Here is a 15,230-nt window from a genome sequence, read left to right on the forward strand (position 1 = left end):
TTTCCCCTCAATAGTGATATTTCAGTCGGAACGTAGATTTGACGTTTCAATTTTTCGATACCGCCATATTGTCTTTTTCTAATTATTGGAGGGGGGGGGGGGGGGGGGGGGGGGGGGGTGTATCGGTGGTGGAAATCCATAATTTTTACCACATTTTGCAGTAAAAAGTCATCCACGTAATCCGCAATTTTTTTTCAGTCAAATAACTCGGCCATACTCAAATTTTGACTAAAAATAATCATAACGTAAATCGTTTGGGAAAACTCAATTCTCCTACGGTCGACATTTTTCAATCAAATTATATAAATTCAAGATGGCGGCGGCCGATGCCGATACAGAATCTGGTCTAAATTCTGGATTTAGACAATCGACGCCCCCCCCCCCCCCCCCCCCCCCCCCCACCTCTAATGATAAAAAAAAATGTAAATTGTGATGTATAAAAATTGCAATTTCAGGTGCTTTCTTTCAAGTACATTTCGGGTGATCTACACGATGAAAAAAAATCGAGGCGCGACTCCTAACGAGGACAGAACTCGAGAATCCTCGTTTATGAAGTGCAGGCGGTGAAATTTGTCAAACATTTCACGCGATTCCCACGCCCGAATCTCTCTCTCTCTCTCTCTCTCTCTCCTTTTCTCTCTCAAGTGCAGCGTGTGCGTCTGTAATAAAACGCCGCTGGCGGCTATTTGCCCGGCGCACGAGAAAACGCCAACCGCGATTTCATAATCGGTGAAAAAAAAAAAACACTGCTGCAGCTGCATACCAGATACCGTAAGAAAGAATCGATTCTAATTCCATCTCGAATTCGAGATTAAGGCTTTGCGTGGCTTTCGTGAATAATCGTAATTTTCAAATTTTACAGGAAATATTCCAAGATTCGACGAATCGAAACAAAGCTGAACGTGTAACTTACTCTTAGATTTACTTTGAACTTTGGAAACGAAATTCGCCCTTGAAATAGTTCTAGTTCTGTACAACGCTTGTTTTTTTTTTTTTTTTCTTTTTTCTTTCTTCTCTTCATTTCCATCAATGTTTAGTTTGGCTAACGTTGGCAACGATTCCGAGTCTCTCGTCTTTCTTCTTCTCTATTTTCAAACTGCATATTCGATGAATCAGCTATTTCTATTTCATTGCATACCTACTTGGAAAACTGAGAGCATCTGCGGGTAAGAGACGTAAGACGCGCGCGTTAGATACCGCAAATAGTAGGAATTACGCAATAGAAATGAGTCTCGAATTCATACGATATATGCGTTTACAATCAATGTCATTGTCATGCGAACGACAGGGCGACGCGGAGAAGGAGAGAAAGAGAAAGATAGAGAAATCGGTGCATATAATATCTCGTATATCGTATGTCAAGGGCTGGATTATTAGACGGCTAACAACGTATTGTCTCTCTCTTCTATTAAGCTCGCCCAGATACAGGCGATCGAAAATAGCCTTCGCAGAAGATAAACAAAAGGCTGCAGCGCGATTATACGTGCTGTACATTCGGCCGTCCGTACAACCTGCGCTTACTTAATTATAACATTTGAATTTCGCATGACTGCAGACAAGAGAAGGAAAGAGACAGAGAGAGAGAGAGAGAGAGAGAGAGAGAGAGAGAGTCGGTATTTTTATAAGTACTGTAAATTTCGTATCGCGCTGCTTATTTGTTGTTAGTCACCGCGTTGAACGTAAATGACGACTCCCCTCGACGTTCCACGAGTCAAATGCCATAAAAATTAGTCTTTATTAGCTGATGTGAGAAGAAAAAGAGATGAAAAAAGAAAATGAAAGACTTGGAACGGAGGGAAGAGACGGCCTCTCTAGAAGCCTTATTATTTACATCGAGAAAACTCTAAACAAAGTTACTTTTTCTCTTTCCAAATATATACATACATAACTGAATTATCCCGAGTACCTTCACGGCATCGGTGATGAAACGTCGAGCGTGGGCACGGATCGTGTTTTGTTTCGTAGCTGGTTTTTTTTTTTTTTTTTTATTTTATTTTTATTTATTTCTTCTTATTCTTGTTTACTTTCCGTTTCTTCGTATCGTCGCGATATGATATACGTCTATTTCCGAGGCTAATATACTTGTTTCAACTGTTATTAACCGACCAGCAACCCTAGACAAGAGACGATTTGACTGACGAGTGAAGCGAGTTTCTAAAGAGAAATTATGCAAGTATAGCCACACCTGTAATATTACGACAAGGTTGAAGGGTCTGTTGTTACAAAATACAGCGAGGGGGACAGGCGCGTGGTTCACATGAATGTGTAAGCATGCATGCATACCTGTGGAGTTTCGAAGCGGTTGGTCCGTGTCACGAGGCCGAGAGAATAGTAAACAAGAGAACAGAACAATACCACGCACGAAACACACAATATATTAATTATAACCAGTGATATGCGGCTTTAATTGAAACGGAAAAACTTCAATACACAATCGGTAAAACTACAACGGGTTATTTTATCACGTGTAAGTTAAACTTGGCCACGGGGCGCACGCACATCGAGCACCCACTACGCGTTCCACACCGTACGTACACAATACAGATTACAGATTAAATATTATGGCTGCGTGTGTCTCGACGTTCATGAATGAAACTAAATACGGATCGCCTCTCGGCCGGGGAAAACTACCACGATCATTCGTTGGTTGGCCGGCCGTTTTATTCCCGTCGTGATTGGTCGAGTCCCTCGGATCACGCCGGCCGCTATTTGGCGTTTCCTATTGGCCGAGAGGCTCTGACTGACGCGTTTGAATTCACCGCGCTAGTCAAGCTGGCAACTAACGCGGAAAATATATATCAATCAGGCGACAGGGGTAAGAATAGTTCGAGAAAATAAGTAGAGAGATATCTAATTTTCTTATTCTCGCCCTCGTAGAACGGTAAATATTGCTATTTGTCAATTTGAGATTTTTTTTTACACTTTTTTCGTAAAACCGGAAATCAACGGTTACGGTAGTCGTAGCCATTTCTGCTAGGCGCAGCTGATTTGTCTCAATTTTCTCAAACCTCTTCGGGGATAAAACCAAGTAAAACGTAAGTTTAATGCGGAGAAATTTGATCGAAGAACGACGGATTTTGAGGTCAACTAATCTACGGATCTGTTTCATCTACACTTTTTATCGTGTCACTGTTATCGTCTGCTGTCTTCGGATTCTTAGATATTGATTATATGCCATAACCTAAAAATATTAGTTATATATTTTGTTATATAATAGTCACTTTTATTTATCCGCGAAACGTAGACTGGCCAATTCGAGAATAAAATATACACATTCCGGGAGCCGCTCGCTCGGTATTTTCGGCCTGGTCATAAAGTAGCGACATAAGTAAAAAAAAAAAAAAATTGCATATTTACGTCATCAATTCTATTAGACAATCATGCTGAGCTCCCGCCTTGCTACCGGACTCAAGGAGGTCCCTAAGGTCCTGAAACGTAATATTGGCATTTTGGCCCCGGCACTGCAGAAGGCCAGCGACCCAATTCAGCAACTGTTCGTTGACAAAATCCGAGAATACAAGTCCAAGAACACGTAAGTTTGGCTGCTTGGGTCTGTTTTCATCGAATACCGTCAAGCACATATATAGCTCGATATAACAACTCGACTTACCGGTGAATTTTCTTTACGTGCCATTCAGAGGTAGCAAAACACTTGTAGATGCTTCCCCTGAAACGATTAAAGAGCTTCAATCAGAGCTGGAGAAGGCGGCAAAGCACGCTGGCGGTGGAGGTGGAGTAGACCTGACTCAATTCCCGCAGTTCAAATTTGACGGTAAGTTGCGCCGTCACGTTTTAGTCAGTTGTAAGATTTTTTAAATCAATGTAACAACCAATAGAAATCTGCAAAGCATACAATCATAATTGTACATAACTTTAGATCGATACTTTTTTACTTTTTCAGAACCCAAAGTCGACCCCATCAATATGCAGACTCAGTAAATGTATCTACATATTCAATAAATTACTGTAGATATTAATGTAACTTCCACAACTGTACACACATTGTAATATTGAAATATTAAATCGTAATAACAGACAAAATTCTTTGTAACATTGAGCAAATCCGAAGTAACCACGAAAAAATATCAATTGCTGGAATCAACAAGTTTAGAGAGATGACGAAAACTAGCCATAGTTACCTTACGGAATGTCTTCGTTTTGTTAAATAGTGCTTCACTCTACCAGTCATACAATATTTGTTTGAATGGAAAAAAAAAATATAAATTTTTAAGATAAATTTCACGATAGTTCTTTTCAAGATCAGTTTCAAGTTGCACAGAAATTGTGTAACTTTGAGTGTAATCCGTTTTGGGGGAATGGAGTATAATTGTGATTTGTCTGGATCATCTGTACTTGAATCATCATTTCGGTAAATTCAAAAGAAACACTGCAATTCATAAAATATAATGTATTCACAGTCGTAAAAATTTTGTTTACAAAGTGAAAGTGTATTAAAGATAAACGATCAGTTATTACCGTTCAACTTGTTATTAGATGAGTGTTTTGAACAGTCTCTGCGAGAATAGGCATTCCAAATTTAATAGCTATTGATTTGGCCGTCTTCGCGAATCTTACAAGCTCACGTTTCGAAATGAGAGTTCTGTACTGCCCTGCGCAGGTGCAATATTCATTCATGTTTTCTCTTTTTATTTGATTACATTTCACACATTGTAAGTCTTGCAGTATATATCCCATACACTTTCTGTTTAGCGTATCTATAAGCGAAAATTCAATCTCCGCATTATCATAGCTGGTTTCACAGAGCGGACATTTCCACACGTGCCTATTATTCTCGAACGCGCGATCGTTATCCTTGCATAAATCAATATCACGAGTGTGATAGCAAGCTTTGCATATCACTTCGGGCAAAGTGAAGGACACACAGGGATCGCTCCATTCCGCACTGTCACCGAAATTCCCTACTCCTATTAAACGCAATAAATTTCTTTTTAAAATATGTACTTCTGCTTCAACTTCTTTGTCCAAGGATAAAACCTTGCATATAGATTTGACCAGTTCGAGAGCTGGATTAATTTTCTTTGATTCGGCATCGCCGAAATCAAGATAGGGATTCTCCTCACGTGTTAAAATCTTCTCCGGCAGTTTCTTGTGAATCTTTTGCACTATTTGAAACAGTTTGTGCGACATTTCACTGGATATTATTTTCTTGGCAAACTCGGCTGTGCTCTCAAGAGCTCCAAGTCCAAGCGGTGCAGTTAACGTTTGACTAAGGCTGCTGTTTTTCCTTTTTCTACGTCTTGGCGTCGCATCGGATGATTCGCTTTCACTCATGTGCTGATAAACTGCACTTATGTATCCAGCTACGATCGCGTTGAAGCTTGCCTGGCACGCCGCCTCTTCTGGTAAATACTCAATGAGATTCCAATTCATTATTATCTCTGGCCCATCATCGTCATCCTCTTCATCCGGCTCTGTGTCAGGAACATACTGGTTACCCCTCAACTCGTCCGGAATCTTCCCCTTCACGCCAGCGTGATTTGGTAAATCTAGCCAAATCAGATACTCCCAACACTGTTGGTAAGTTATTTCGATGCTGTGAAACAGTTCCTTATTCTTAATGGACTTTACAACGAATTCAACATACCCGAGAGCATCCGATATCAGCCTCTTTTTTGAGCATAAAATGATTTTATTAAAGTTAGCAAATATGATGATCGAGCCGAGCCTTCTGAACTCCGCGACAAGTTGAATGAACAATTTTTTCATCAAGTTATGGAGTGTCCTGCGCAGCGCCGGATCGTATAGTAACGCACTAGGTGACCTGAGCCAACGATAGAAGTGAATCACCTGATAATCAGCAAACACGTTTCGGTACTCTGATATGTCTCGCAACCAGGAATTTACCATCGTCTTAAGAACCTTGAATGCTGCACTGCAAAGAGCGGTCTCATCGTAACTTGGAATTGCCGTTATTCCGGCTCCTCCGGAGACTATTTCCTGCAGGGAAGCTTGAGGCATATTGTCAAAGGCGACAAACGTGCTGGTTCCTTCTATATCGTTGACACGATGACATTGGAGCAGTGTATTTACTGCCAAACTTTCAACATCCAGCTCTACGCAAGTACTGGAATAAGTGCCTGCATTGTTGGCCGCGCAACTCGAGCTTTCCTCAAAATCAGTTAACAACCTATTATCATCATTTTCGCTACCTCCTAAATCGGGCCTTTCAGTAGGTGAACACCATAAAACGAAATTGTGTTTCTGCAAGTGTCTGGCATAAAATAAGTCTGCACCAAATATTGTTGGATCCGCCGGTAGATTGCCAATTGGAGCATGAAAGTAACGGCACTGTTGAATCATGAGGTCAAGGATTTGGTCCGACTTCAGATAGTGGCGAATCATGGCTTTCGCACCTACTCTTTGCCAGTCCAAAGTACTGTACAAATTTTCCATATCTTGTATGTGCGTATTAACCATTGGGAATTCAGTCAAGACCGGCATTTGCCGTGACAATACAGAAATATCGATTGGTGATTGAATCGCGAGTAATGTTGGCCCTTTCTTCTCGTTTTTATAGGCCTGGAGCGCGCTTTGTACCAAACGCTGAACCTGTTTCAAGTCCGTTTCGACCCTGACATTGAACTGGATCTCGTCGGGTAAACTCTTGACATAGTTCTGTATATCGCTATTCAGTAAGTTATTTCTTTCAGAGACATACAACGTGTTCATATTTGGCATTTGATTTGTCCTAACAGAGTCAAGAACAAAGATGTAAGCCCTTTTAGTCGGAGCTAGAAAAAGACCCCACATTGCTTTCTGACCGACAGCAGACCAGTGATGGTACAAAAATATATGTTTCAGTACTTGTTTTCGCTCGAGATACGGTTGGGTGGCAATGCTTTTGAACTGCAGTTGATTAAGATGAAAAGTATCCGTTCCAGTCTTTATGTCAGCTGCCGCTGATCGATCGACGACGCAAATACATCCCAGTTGCAATATAGCTCTAAACTGTAACGGCATTTGAGTTTCATAAATTCCTTCTATATTGGGGCATGATAGATCTGCCATAAGTTCCGGACCGTGTTTCTTATAGTTACTTTCCGGTACAGAGTACTGATACAAATTGTATACGATTCGAGAACGAGGTAGTATCCTTGAACACTTCCTCCACAGGTCTTCCACAGTCGGATCCGGTCTGACTTTGCGAGAGTTTACATAAAATATGCGAGGAACTATCAACCGCAGTTGTTGCAGCTCTTGACCCACTAAAGCCCACAACCTGAACAAACCAGGTTCAGTCGTTTCTGCTATTTCAATTATCTGCCAGGGAGTATCGAACAATGCCCTTTGCGCTCGACGTAGGAACCCACCCATTGTACTAGTATTAGCATTTCTTACCACACCGGCGTAACTTGCTGGCGGAGAGATTTCCTCCGTTACTTTACTTCTCTTTGACTTCCGACGATCGTTCCTCTGATTCGCCTGATAAGCCCATTTCTTTTTCTGATACTGAATCCAGGCCTGCTTTTCTTCTATCGTGTTTCCCAACGGAGGAGGTAAGCCGAGGACTTCTTTCCAGCTCTTATTTAGATTATTTTCATGTTCATCTTGCAAAGCAGCTCTCTTTCTCTTATTCACCATCGCCACTGGCTTCTTGAAAACATCTGAACCACCTGCTATATCTTCTATATCTCTAATCTCATTTTCATCATGACTGTCTGATTCATCGTCGGAATCAGGAGTAGCGACTTTCTTTGGTTGTATAACAAACATTTCATTGATACGTCTCTGTTTAAGAACGTCATCCTTTTCCAGCATCTTCTTGTGCAACCAGTCAGGATGCTTTACTCTTGGAACGGGATTTGCAACCTGAAACAATTAATAAATGGTATTAAATGCAATTGACGCATTAGTTGATCAGATTATTGGTAGAATCTACTGACCCCTTGCATTGCTGCAGGTATTGTGATGATCTTTTGAATCGTACTTCCCAATCTTTCAATGTAGTAATTCCAGTCTAACACATCTCTTATGTCTGCATTTTGAATCGATGGGTCCTTAAGCCACTTTCGCAAATAATACCTTTTAACATTAGGATCAGATTGGAAAATGGCTAACGGAATGGCTCTGAAATCATGACAGTTAATGTTAAAAATGGAAATCCATCCCTCGTAATACCATAACATAGAAATAATCAGAAAATCGGGGATTATACCTTTCTGTAACAGGTGCACCCTCAGGTTTTCTTGATATGATAAATTTGCAGGCAAGACCTGCATCCTTGACCATCTGATCACCTAAGAATTCAGCTAATCGTTTAGCTGTCGAAATTGAAGTTGATTTCTGTGCACCGTATTCCTCTAGTTTACGCGACATAGATCTATTTTCCGAAATTAGATCAAACAACTCTGTATCAGGCATATTCGCACCCTGGACAATATTAAAAGTGTCAACATTTTCACGAAAAATTTATACTCACCTTTCATCTTATAACCAGAATAAGGAATGAAGTAGTGTTACATTGTGTGATTAACGTACCTTGGTATAAAGAACTTCGAGCCAGTGATCAGCAATTTTAGCCACCGAAGCGTAACATTTCTCCAAGGTGTCACCTTTTAGAAACGATTCAAATACAGAGGACTGAAATATTTTGACCAACTGAAGCTCCCCTCGTCGTTTTACTTCAAAACCTTTCAATTCAGCCAGCGAACCGTCAAAGTTGAAAACAGCGTAACGTTTCTTGAGCTTTTTTCCTTCCTCTTTTGAAGCTGGCAAAACCATTGCTAAGTAAGGACCATCAACTTCGAAGAATATCGAATTTTCACTTCGGACCTCATACACCAAATTTTCTGAGTCAACCAAATCGTGATAAGCATGATTAGTAAATTCCTCCTGCAAAGTAAAGTTTCACGTGAATAGGAAGAATGCAGAGATCATAATAAATCCCTATTTATAATTGCCAAGGACCACAAGTGGTAAAAAAAAAGATCAGAATTAGTATCAGTATACTTTGTGAAATTTTACCTTGACCATGAAATTGAGCACTGCATTCGGGTATGATATTGTGATTTTTGATTTCTTTTGATCCGTTGTTGTGATGATTTCATTGTCAGGAAAAGAAGCAGGTAAAACGCACCAAATACCATCAGTGTCCAGTTCCAAGGGGCGTCCTACTTGTTCAATTATCTCTCTAGCTTTCTTAATAATATGAGCCCCAGTATAACATACAATGCCACCCATTTCCATACTATACCATCGAGATCTAAACAACAGAAGATGATAATAATAATTCAGTGCAATCGATACAATGCATTAATTTGATGCTTAAGTGATCCAAGACAATACACTTACCCTTTTCGCATAACATATCCATAGAAAGAATTCAATATACATTTATGAGCAAGCTGTAAAGAGTCGTACAAAATTTCCCGGTTTTTGGCAGACTTAATTTCACCAGCATCGCCCTTAGCTACAGCAGCGGAGACTTGTTGCTTTGAAACTTTCGTCAGAGCCTTATATTCGTATCGTCTGTCTCTGAATGCCCTGACTGTATCCACGTAGAAAGAATTCTCTTTCTGACATACTGTTTGTGTCCTTTCCTCCATCCTCGTTATCTTGGTTTTCTTGTAAGCTTTTCGGCAATATTCAGTCAGCCGTTTCTTCTCGTACATTGCCTGATCTTCTTTAGAAAGTTGATGAAAAGCTCTTTGAGGTCCACCGGGGAACAGCGGTGGAAATTTCTCTATTTCCAATTGTTGCTGTATTCTTTGAAACTCGCTCAGACTTGCTGGCGCTGAAAGAGGTATATTAATAAAAATTGAACTTTGAATTAGTAGGAAAGAGTAATTTCAGCTAAACAAAACCAATCAAAAGAAAACTAACTGTGTTCTCCTCTCCACATCCAAGTCATATTTCTTTGACAAACAGCATTCAATTTATTGTAATCACAGGCAGCGCAAACAGTTTCATCAACCATCGCCGATGGCTGTAGACGATTGGTTAAAATTATGTTTGGATACATGGCTCCAACGTCCAAGTGATAGATCACCGGATTCTCCATTCTCAGAGGCTGATCCCTGAGTGCTCTCAATTTGACTTTAATCTTCTCGACAACTTCGTCAAAATTTGTAACTTTCTCTAGGGGTATCTTTTCTTCTTCTTCTATAGTATGTTTCAGAGCTTTTTCCACGCCGTCAATCAGTTTGTTAAACGCTTCTGGGACCATTTTAAACCGACATGGAATGTCAGCTCTAAATACACCAGATTCAAGAGCTTCGACGTGACCTCCTACGTAGGTCTCTTGATCCAAGACGTGTCCGTCTGCTGTTAGTTTATTCAACTGTGTTTCTTGCTTATTTGGAAATATAATATTGGCATGAAATGCTTCAACCATAAGGAGCGATTCGCAAAGTGTCCCAGATCCTTTCCTCAGGACCTTCAACATGTACAATACCCGATTTCAAGTTTTCTTTCAATGTGCAATAGTGGTATACAAACGAAAACGATACCCTTACATTGTGATATAATTAATAAAAAATTAATAATCAATCGAAGAAACAAATACTGTATCGTTATAGAAGGATAATTAATCATTGAACTAAGAATGCTGCAAACCTCATCTGGTTCCATTGGGATAATAGTACACAATGCAAAAATAAAAGGATGCACGTATTTCAAATAAAGGTAGTAAGTGGCGACAGCATCTGACACTGAATAATTGGCGAGAACGTGTGGCTGCTCACACGCCATTCTACACATTTCTTCAGGGTCCAACTCAACCGGATCATATCTCAACTTTGCTTTAGCTACAGCTTTCAAGTTTTGTGATCCCACAGGAAGGTACGAATCTCTCTTTACCCAACTGTAACAGATGGGAAGTTCATAAATTTATTTTTCAAGAAGAATATTCTTCTATTTAAGATGCATAACACAATATACATTATTTGTATAATTAATTAACATTAAATTCTATTTACATACCATAAACAATCCATATGCATAGCTGGGCGACAAGTATAAACTCCATCTCTATTTTTAGAGAAACCAATTTTTTTTTTCATGTCTATATTATGTATGGCTGCTCTGGTTTCAACAAAAGGCCAATCGAAGAAGTCTCCGTTATATGTGACAAAAATATGGGGTTTGACATCGTTGATGTGAGCAAAAAACTTTCTGATAACAGCCTCTTCGTTTGGCTCGTTATAAATGGTAAAAAATCCTTCAAATTCTGGTTTTGGAGTATACTCAAAGCTCTCTATATCTTTCGATATGATTTCTCTGTTCGTAATCAAGTATCCCTGAAAATAAACTGGTATCAAAACGGAAATGCTATTTAAACTTCACGTCTAAGAACCTTCTGCCTTACCTGACCATCAATCATGTACGAAATCATCATTATTTGATCTGTATTGACATCGGGAAACTTTAAAGGTAATTTAGTTGTCTCAATATCGTATGCCAAGACTATAGGGTCTGGTCTTTCGATAATATCATCCCTGCATATGATGATAGGTGGTTCAGTATGGCGTGATTTTACTGTATACCATTTTCCAACAAACACTTTAACATCTATGGATACCCTTACGTGAAAAGGTACATCGTACTCACTAAAAATTGAAGGCAACATTCGTTGATCAGAACTAGTGTCCACGAAACTACAACGAGTATACTTTTTGTTGGCTGCGCTACTCACCGAATATCAAGAATGTTATCCATATGGTCGGTTAAATTCTTTACAGGGTTGTGGTCACGTACATTCAATGAACTAGCCAACATTTCTGTGTAATATGTGTGGCTCTTCTCACGTTCCTTATTCTTTTTAACAGCAGACATTATTTCACGCCGTACTTTGACAAGGTCAGTCATGTTAGTAAAAGTTAGTTTCAAGTACTTCTGTTTCAGCCCAATTAGGTGATTCGGCTGTCAAGAAAAAATGGTTCAGTGCTGATGATCTGAATGTACTTTTCTTGTATATCTGCACACATTTTTGAAACCGAAGCGACGACTTTATAAATAGCATTGATAAATTACCAGATCCAAGTCTTCTTTTGTCAATGGGTAAACTTTAGCCAAAAATCCAGGGTACTTTTTTTGCAAAAAAGTTGCCACTTCTTGCAAAGTATCCTTTTTGCATAGCACGTAAAAATAAGGATTATACGGCAGGGATATTTTAAATCTTGTCCCATCCTCTTCCATAAAGTAATAGTCGACTGCACTTACTAAACGCTTATCATCCTCTATCACCTCGGTCTATAAACGAATGGAAAAGAAATGATTGAATTTCATTGAAGTTATGCATTCTAAACAAGCTATTATGACAAACTGAAACAAGCATATTACCATCAGGAAGCAAATAGGTATAATTTTCATTCGAAACATAAAATAGGACTGAACTTACAGAATGCATGTTCAGCAGAAAACCTGTGCGCTCCTTACTATCGTTGACTCTGACAAAGCCATATAATTCATCGATTCTATCATTTTCTATCGACTGTCGTAAACGGCCCTCTGCTGAATCCTCTCTGCGAATCAATAATAAGCAAAGTATAAGAAAGTAAGTAAGAGCTAGATTGTAGAAGAAAAACCAGGCATTAGATTTCTCGAACGACGCATATATTTCTACTGCAGATAAGTGATCATTTTAATCATAAAACGAACAATCCATAAAAAATCAGCAGCTCTGATGATATTTATTGATAAAGGAAAAAAGAAACCACGGTAAAAATTACTTTTAGTATGAATAATGAACTTTACCTCGGTACGTTTGGTTCTTGACCGAACTGTTGGTTGGTGTTGAAAGGCGCTTTGGGTGTGCGAAACTTGTTTTTATTTTGAATAAACATTGTGTGTTTTGCCTTTGATTGATGAAGTTCGTTTTAAATAAATAAATAAAATTCGTACATGTCCGTGCGTTTGACACTAAACTTATAACCTCGAGGTTCAACACTGAATTCTACATTTTTGGCGCGAACTGGTTTCTAAGTTTCAAAGGATCAGGCAGGGGGCAAACCCATCGAGATTATTATTTTAGGTGCGTTCCAAAAACATATGCAATCTACGAGCAGTCCGTATCTTTGTTGCTCCATCGCGTTCGCCATTCTTCATTTCTCTTTTGTATCACTGGCCGGTATTTCAGAACGCTGCCTTTGTCAAACATTAAAATCCACGTGGGTAGAAGATCAGAGTCTGGAAAAGACAACAAGCCAACCTGAAAATGCAGAAGGGTGATTCTTCTCGTATAATCTTAGAGGAATACGCCATTTCCAACGTAAGTACCATTTGTAATAAACAATGTATCGCAACTCAATGTATTGCATCAATTAATGAAAACCGATTCATTTTAACTCAGGCTGTGGAACATTCCATTGTTCAAAAAGGAGAACCATGGAGCATCGAGAAATTTGCAGAGGTGGGTAATTAGGAGAATAATAAAATCATTCAACGCTACATAGTAACTCTCAAGTCAGATGTAACTATCCGTCCTTATATGTAGCATTCAAAAAGACTATATTTCTTTCATATGACTTTTCTTTCTGTCTAATAATGAGTGCTAATTGGAGTCGCTTGGGGTTCAGATACACTTGGAATGCGATGACTTTCTTAAACTTTATTTACACAGAACCTCAAGGTGGAGATCATCAGAGAAGGAGATAACGGGAGAGAGTTAGAGTTTGATCTAATTGGCTGTGCCCCAGCTTTGGCAAATGCATTTCGCAGAATCCTATTGAGCGAGGTACCTTCAATGGCTATAGAAAAAGTTTTCATACGAAATAACACGAGTCTAATCCAAGATGAGGTTCTGGCTCATAGGTAGTTGCAAGAAAACTTTTTTATATAATACACTGGTCAACTGAGGTGCATTACAAAAAACTTGTTTGTAAGAAAACATGCAAAGGGAGACAGACTGATTTATCTATTTTCATGAATTTTCAGATTAGGATTATTGCCTTTACGAGCAGATCCTCGTTTGTTTGAATATCCGGCACTACCGGTAAGTGAAGATGAAGATGCTAGCGATCAAGACACTTTGCGCTATGAATTAAAAGTGACTTGTTCGTTGAATCCACATCCCCGTAAAGATTCTCGAAGACCGGAGGATATTTACATTAACGACAATGGTGAATATCAAAGTCGTCCAATTAATTATTTTGCAACGATTTGTAAAAAAAAATTTTTGTATCTTACTTTTCAATCTAACAAACAGGATATTTTAGTGAAAATGAAGAATGATGAACTTCAAAATTCACTATCTTCATAGTAATGACGATTTCCGTGGATCTCTCTATTTTCAATATTTTACTGAGTTATCAGCTATGAATCCTATCACAATTATAAAACTTAATCGTTTATATTTACAGTTTATAGTAGAGATGTGAAATGGGTACCACTTGGACAGCAGGCAGAAATTTACCCCAAAGGCGAAGAGCAGCTTGGCGTCTTGGAAGGTGACATATTAATATGCAAGATGCGTCCCGGTCAGGAAATACATGCTTTTATGCACGCAGTTAAAGGGATCGGCAAAGACCACGCCAAATTCTCGCCAGTAGGTTTGTATCAAAATATCAAGTCTTTCAATTGATTGCATTAATAAAAGAAAAGGAAAAAGAGTTATTAATCTTCTCCATTTATCGTGCAGCCACTGCTACGTATAGAATGCTGCCTGAAATTAAACTCACGAAACCAGTCAAAGGGGAGATGGCTGAGCGCTTGAAGGGCTGTTTTAGTCCTGGAGTAATTGAAATTGTTCGGGATAAAAAGAATGGGCCAGACGATCGTGAGGCTAGGGTGAAAAATGCCCGGTACGACAGCTGCTCCAGGAATGTATTCAGACATAATGATCTCAAGGAATGCGTTCAGCTGACCCGTGTGCCTGACCATTTTATCTGTAAGTTTTCGTATCAATTAACGATAGACCATTTTCATACCAAAATCACAAGTCTAAATAATTTTTTTTGTCTACTAATGATAGTTTTTCTTCATCCTTTCAACTTCTCTCATCAATTACAGATTCAGGCATTCGATCCATAATATTTATTGAATTGGTTTGTTTGTTTGTTCAATCATTTAGTTACCATTGAATCGCTCGGTGCTTTACCTCCAGCTGTTCTCTTCCTGGAAGCAGTCAAAACTTTGAAAGCAAAGTGCAGGACTTTCATCGAAGAAATCGACAACATTGCTTGATGCGATACTACGAAATTGATTTATAATTAACAAAACAGATGCATTTTTAATAAAATCCTGCACCCTTTGGCAGTGTACTATTGCTAATT

The 15,230-nt window shown here is 39.1% G+C and overlaps 4 protein-coding genes across 5 annotated transcripts in view; 2 read left to right on the forward strand and 2 right to left on the reverse strand.

The window, feature by feature from the left end:
* Window positions 1-2,580, reverse strand: part of pnt (ETS transcription factor pointed) — a 147,008-nt gene extending 144,428 nt beyond the window's left edge. The window contains exon 1 of the mRNA XM_046621928.2: window positions 2,284-2,580. The gene's annotated coding sequence lies outside the window, so the exon portion shown is untranslated. The remainder of the gene's footprint in view (window positions 1-2,283) is intronic.
* A 345-nt stretch (window positions 2,581-2,925) lies between these two features.
* LOC124217511 (ATP synthase, coupling factor 6) lies at window positions 2,926-4,041 on the forward strand. Its single transcript, XM_046623244.2, has 4 exons — window positions 2,926-3,035; window positions 3,375-3,532; window positions 3,639-3,772; window positions 3,902-4,041. Exons 2-4 carry the CDS (start codon window positions 3,381-3,383, stop codon window positions 3,937-3,939), a joined length of 324 nt encoding a protein of 107 aa, XP_046479200.1. The 5' UTR covers window positions 2,926-3,035; window positions 3,375-3,380; the 3' UTR covers window positions 3,940-4,041.
* A 358-nt stretch (window positions 4,042-4,399) lies between these two features.
* DNApol-epsilon255 (DNA polymerase epsilon catalytic subunit 1) lies at window positions 4,400-13,213 on the reverse strand. 2 transcript variants are annotated; one of them, XM_046623168.2, is made up of 14 exons: window positions 12,715-13,213; window positions 12,359-12,482; window positions 11,992-12,210; window positions 11,654-11,880; window positions 11,327-11,567; window positions 10,942-11,258; window positions 10,576-10,822; window positions 9,844-10,396; window positions 9,313-9,754; window positions 8,986-9,223; window positions 8,500-8,853; window positions 8,177-8,391; window positions 7,905-8,088; window positions 4,400-7,830 (listed from the first exon to the last, which is right to left on the reverse strand). In XM_046623168.2, the coding sequence occupies exons 1-14, from the start codon at window positions 12,801-12,803 to the stop codon at window positions 4,480-4,482; spliced, it is 6,801 nt and encodes a 2,266-aa protein (XP_046479124.1). In that variant the 5' UTR covers window positions 12,804-13,213; the 3' UTR covers window positions 4,400-4,479. The 2 variants fall into 2 exon arrangements, with proteins under 2 accessions (XP_046479124.1, XP_046479125.1); XM_046623169.2 differs by lacking the exons at window positions 11,654-11,880; window positions 11,992-12,210; window positions 12,359-12,482; window positions 12,715-13,213 and having other exon boundaries at window positions 10,942-11,238; window positions 11,327-11,416.
* Polr1C (RNA polymerase I and III subunit C) lies at window positions 13,086-15,218 on the forward strand. Its single transcript, XM_046623228.2, has 7 exons — window positions 13,086-13,228; window positions 13,310-13,369; window positions 13,580-13,770; window positions 13,894-14,078; window positions 14,319-14,507; window positions 14,597-14,845; window positions 15,029-15,218. Exons 1-7 carry the CDS (start codon window positions 13,175-13,177, stop codon window positions 15,139-15,141), a joined length of 1,041 nt encoding a protein of 346 aa, XP_046479184.1. The 5' UTR covers window positions 13,086-13,174; the 3' UTR covers window positions 15,142-15,218.
* The last annotated feature ends 12 nt before the right edge of the window (window positions 15,219-15,230 follow it).

This window comes from Neodiprion pinetum, chromosome 4 (genome assembly GCF_021155775.2).
Source record: "Neodiprion pinetum isolate iyNeoPine1 chromosome 4, iyNeoPine1.2, whole genome shotgun sequence".
Classification (NCBI taxonomy): Eukaryota; Metazoa; Arthropoda; class Insecta; order Hymenoptera; family Diprionidae; genus Neodiprion; species Neodiprion pinetum.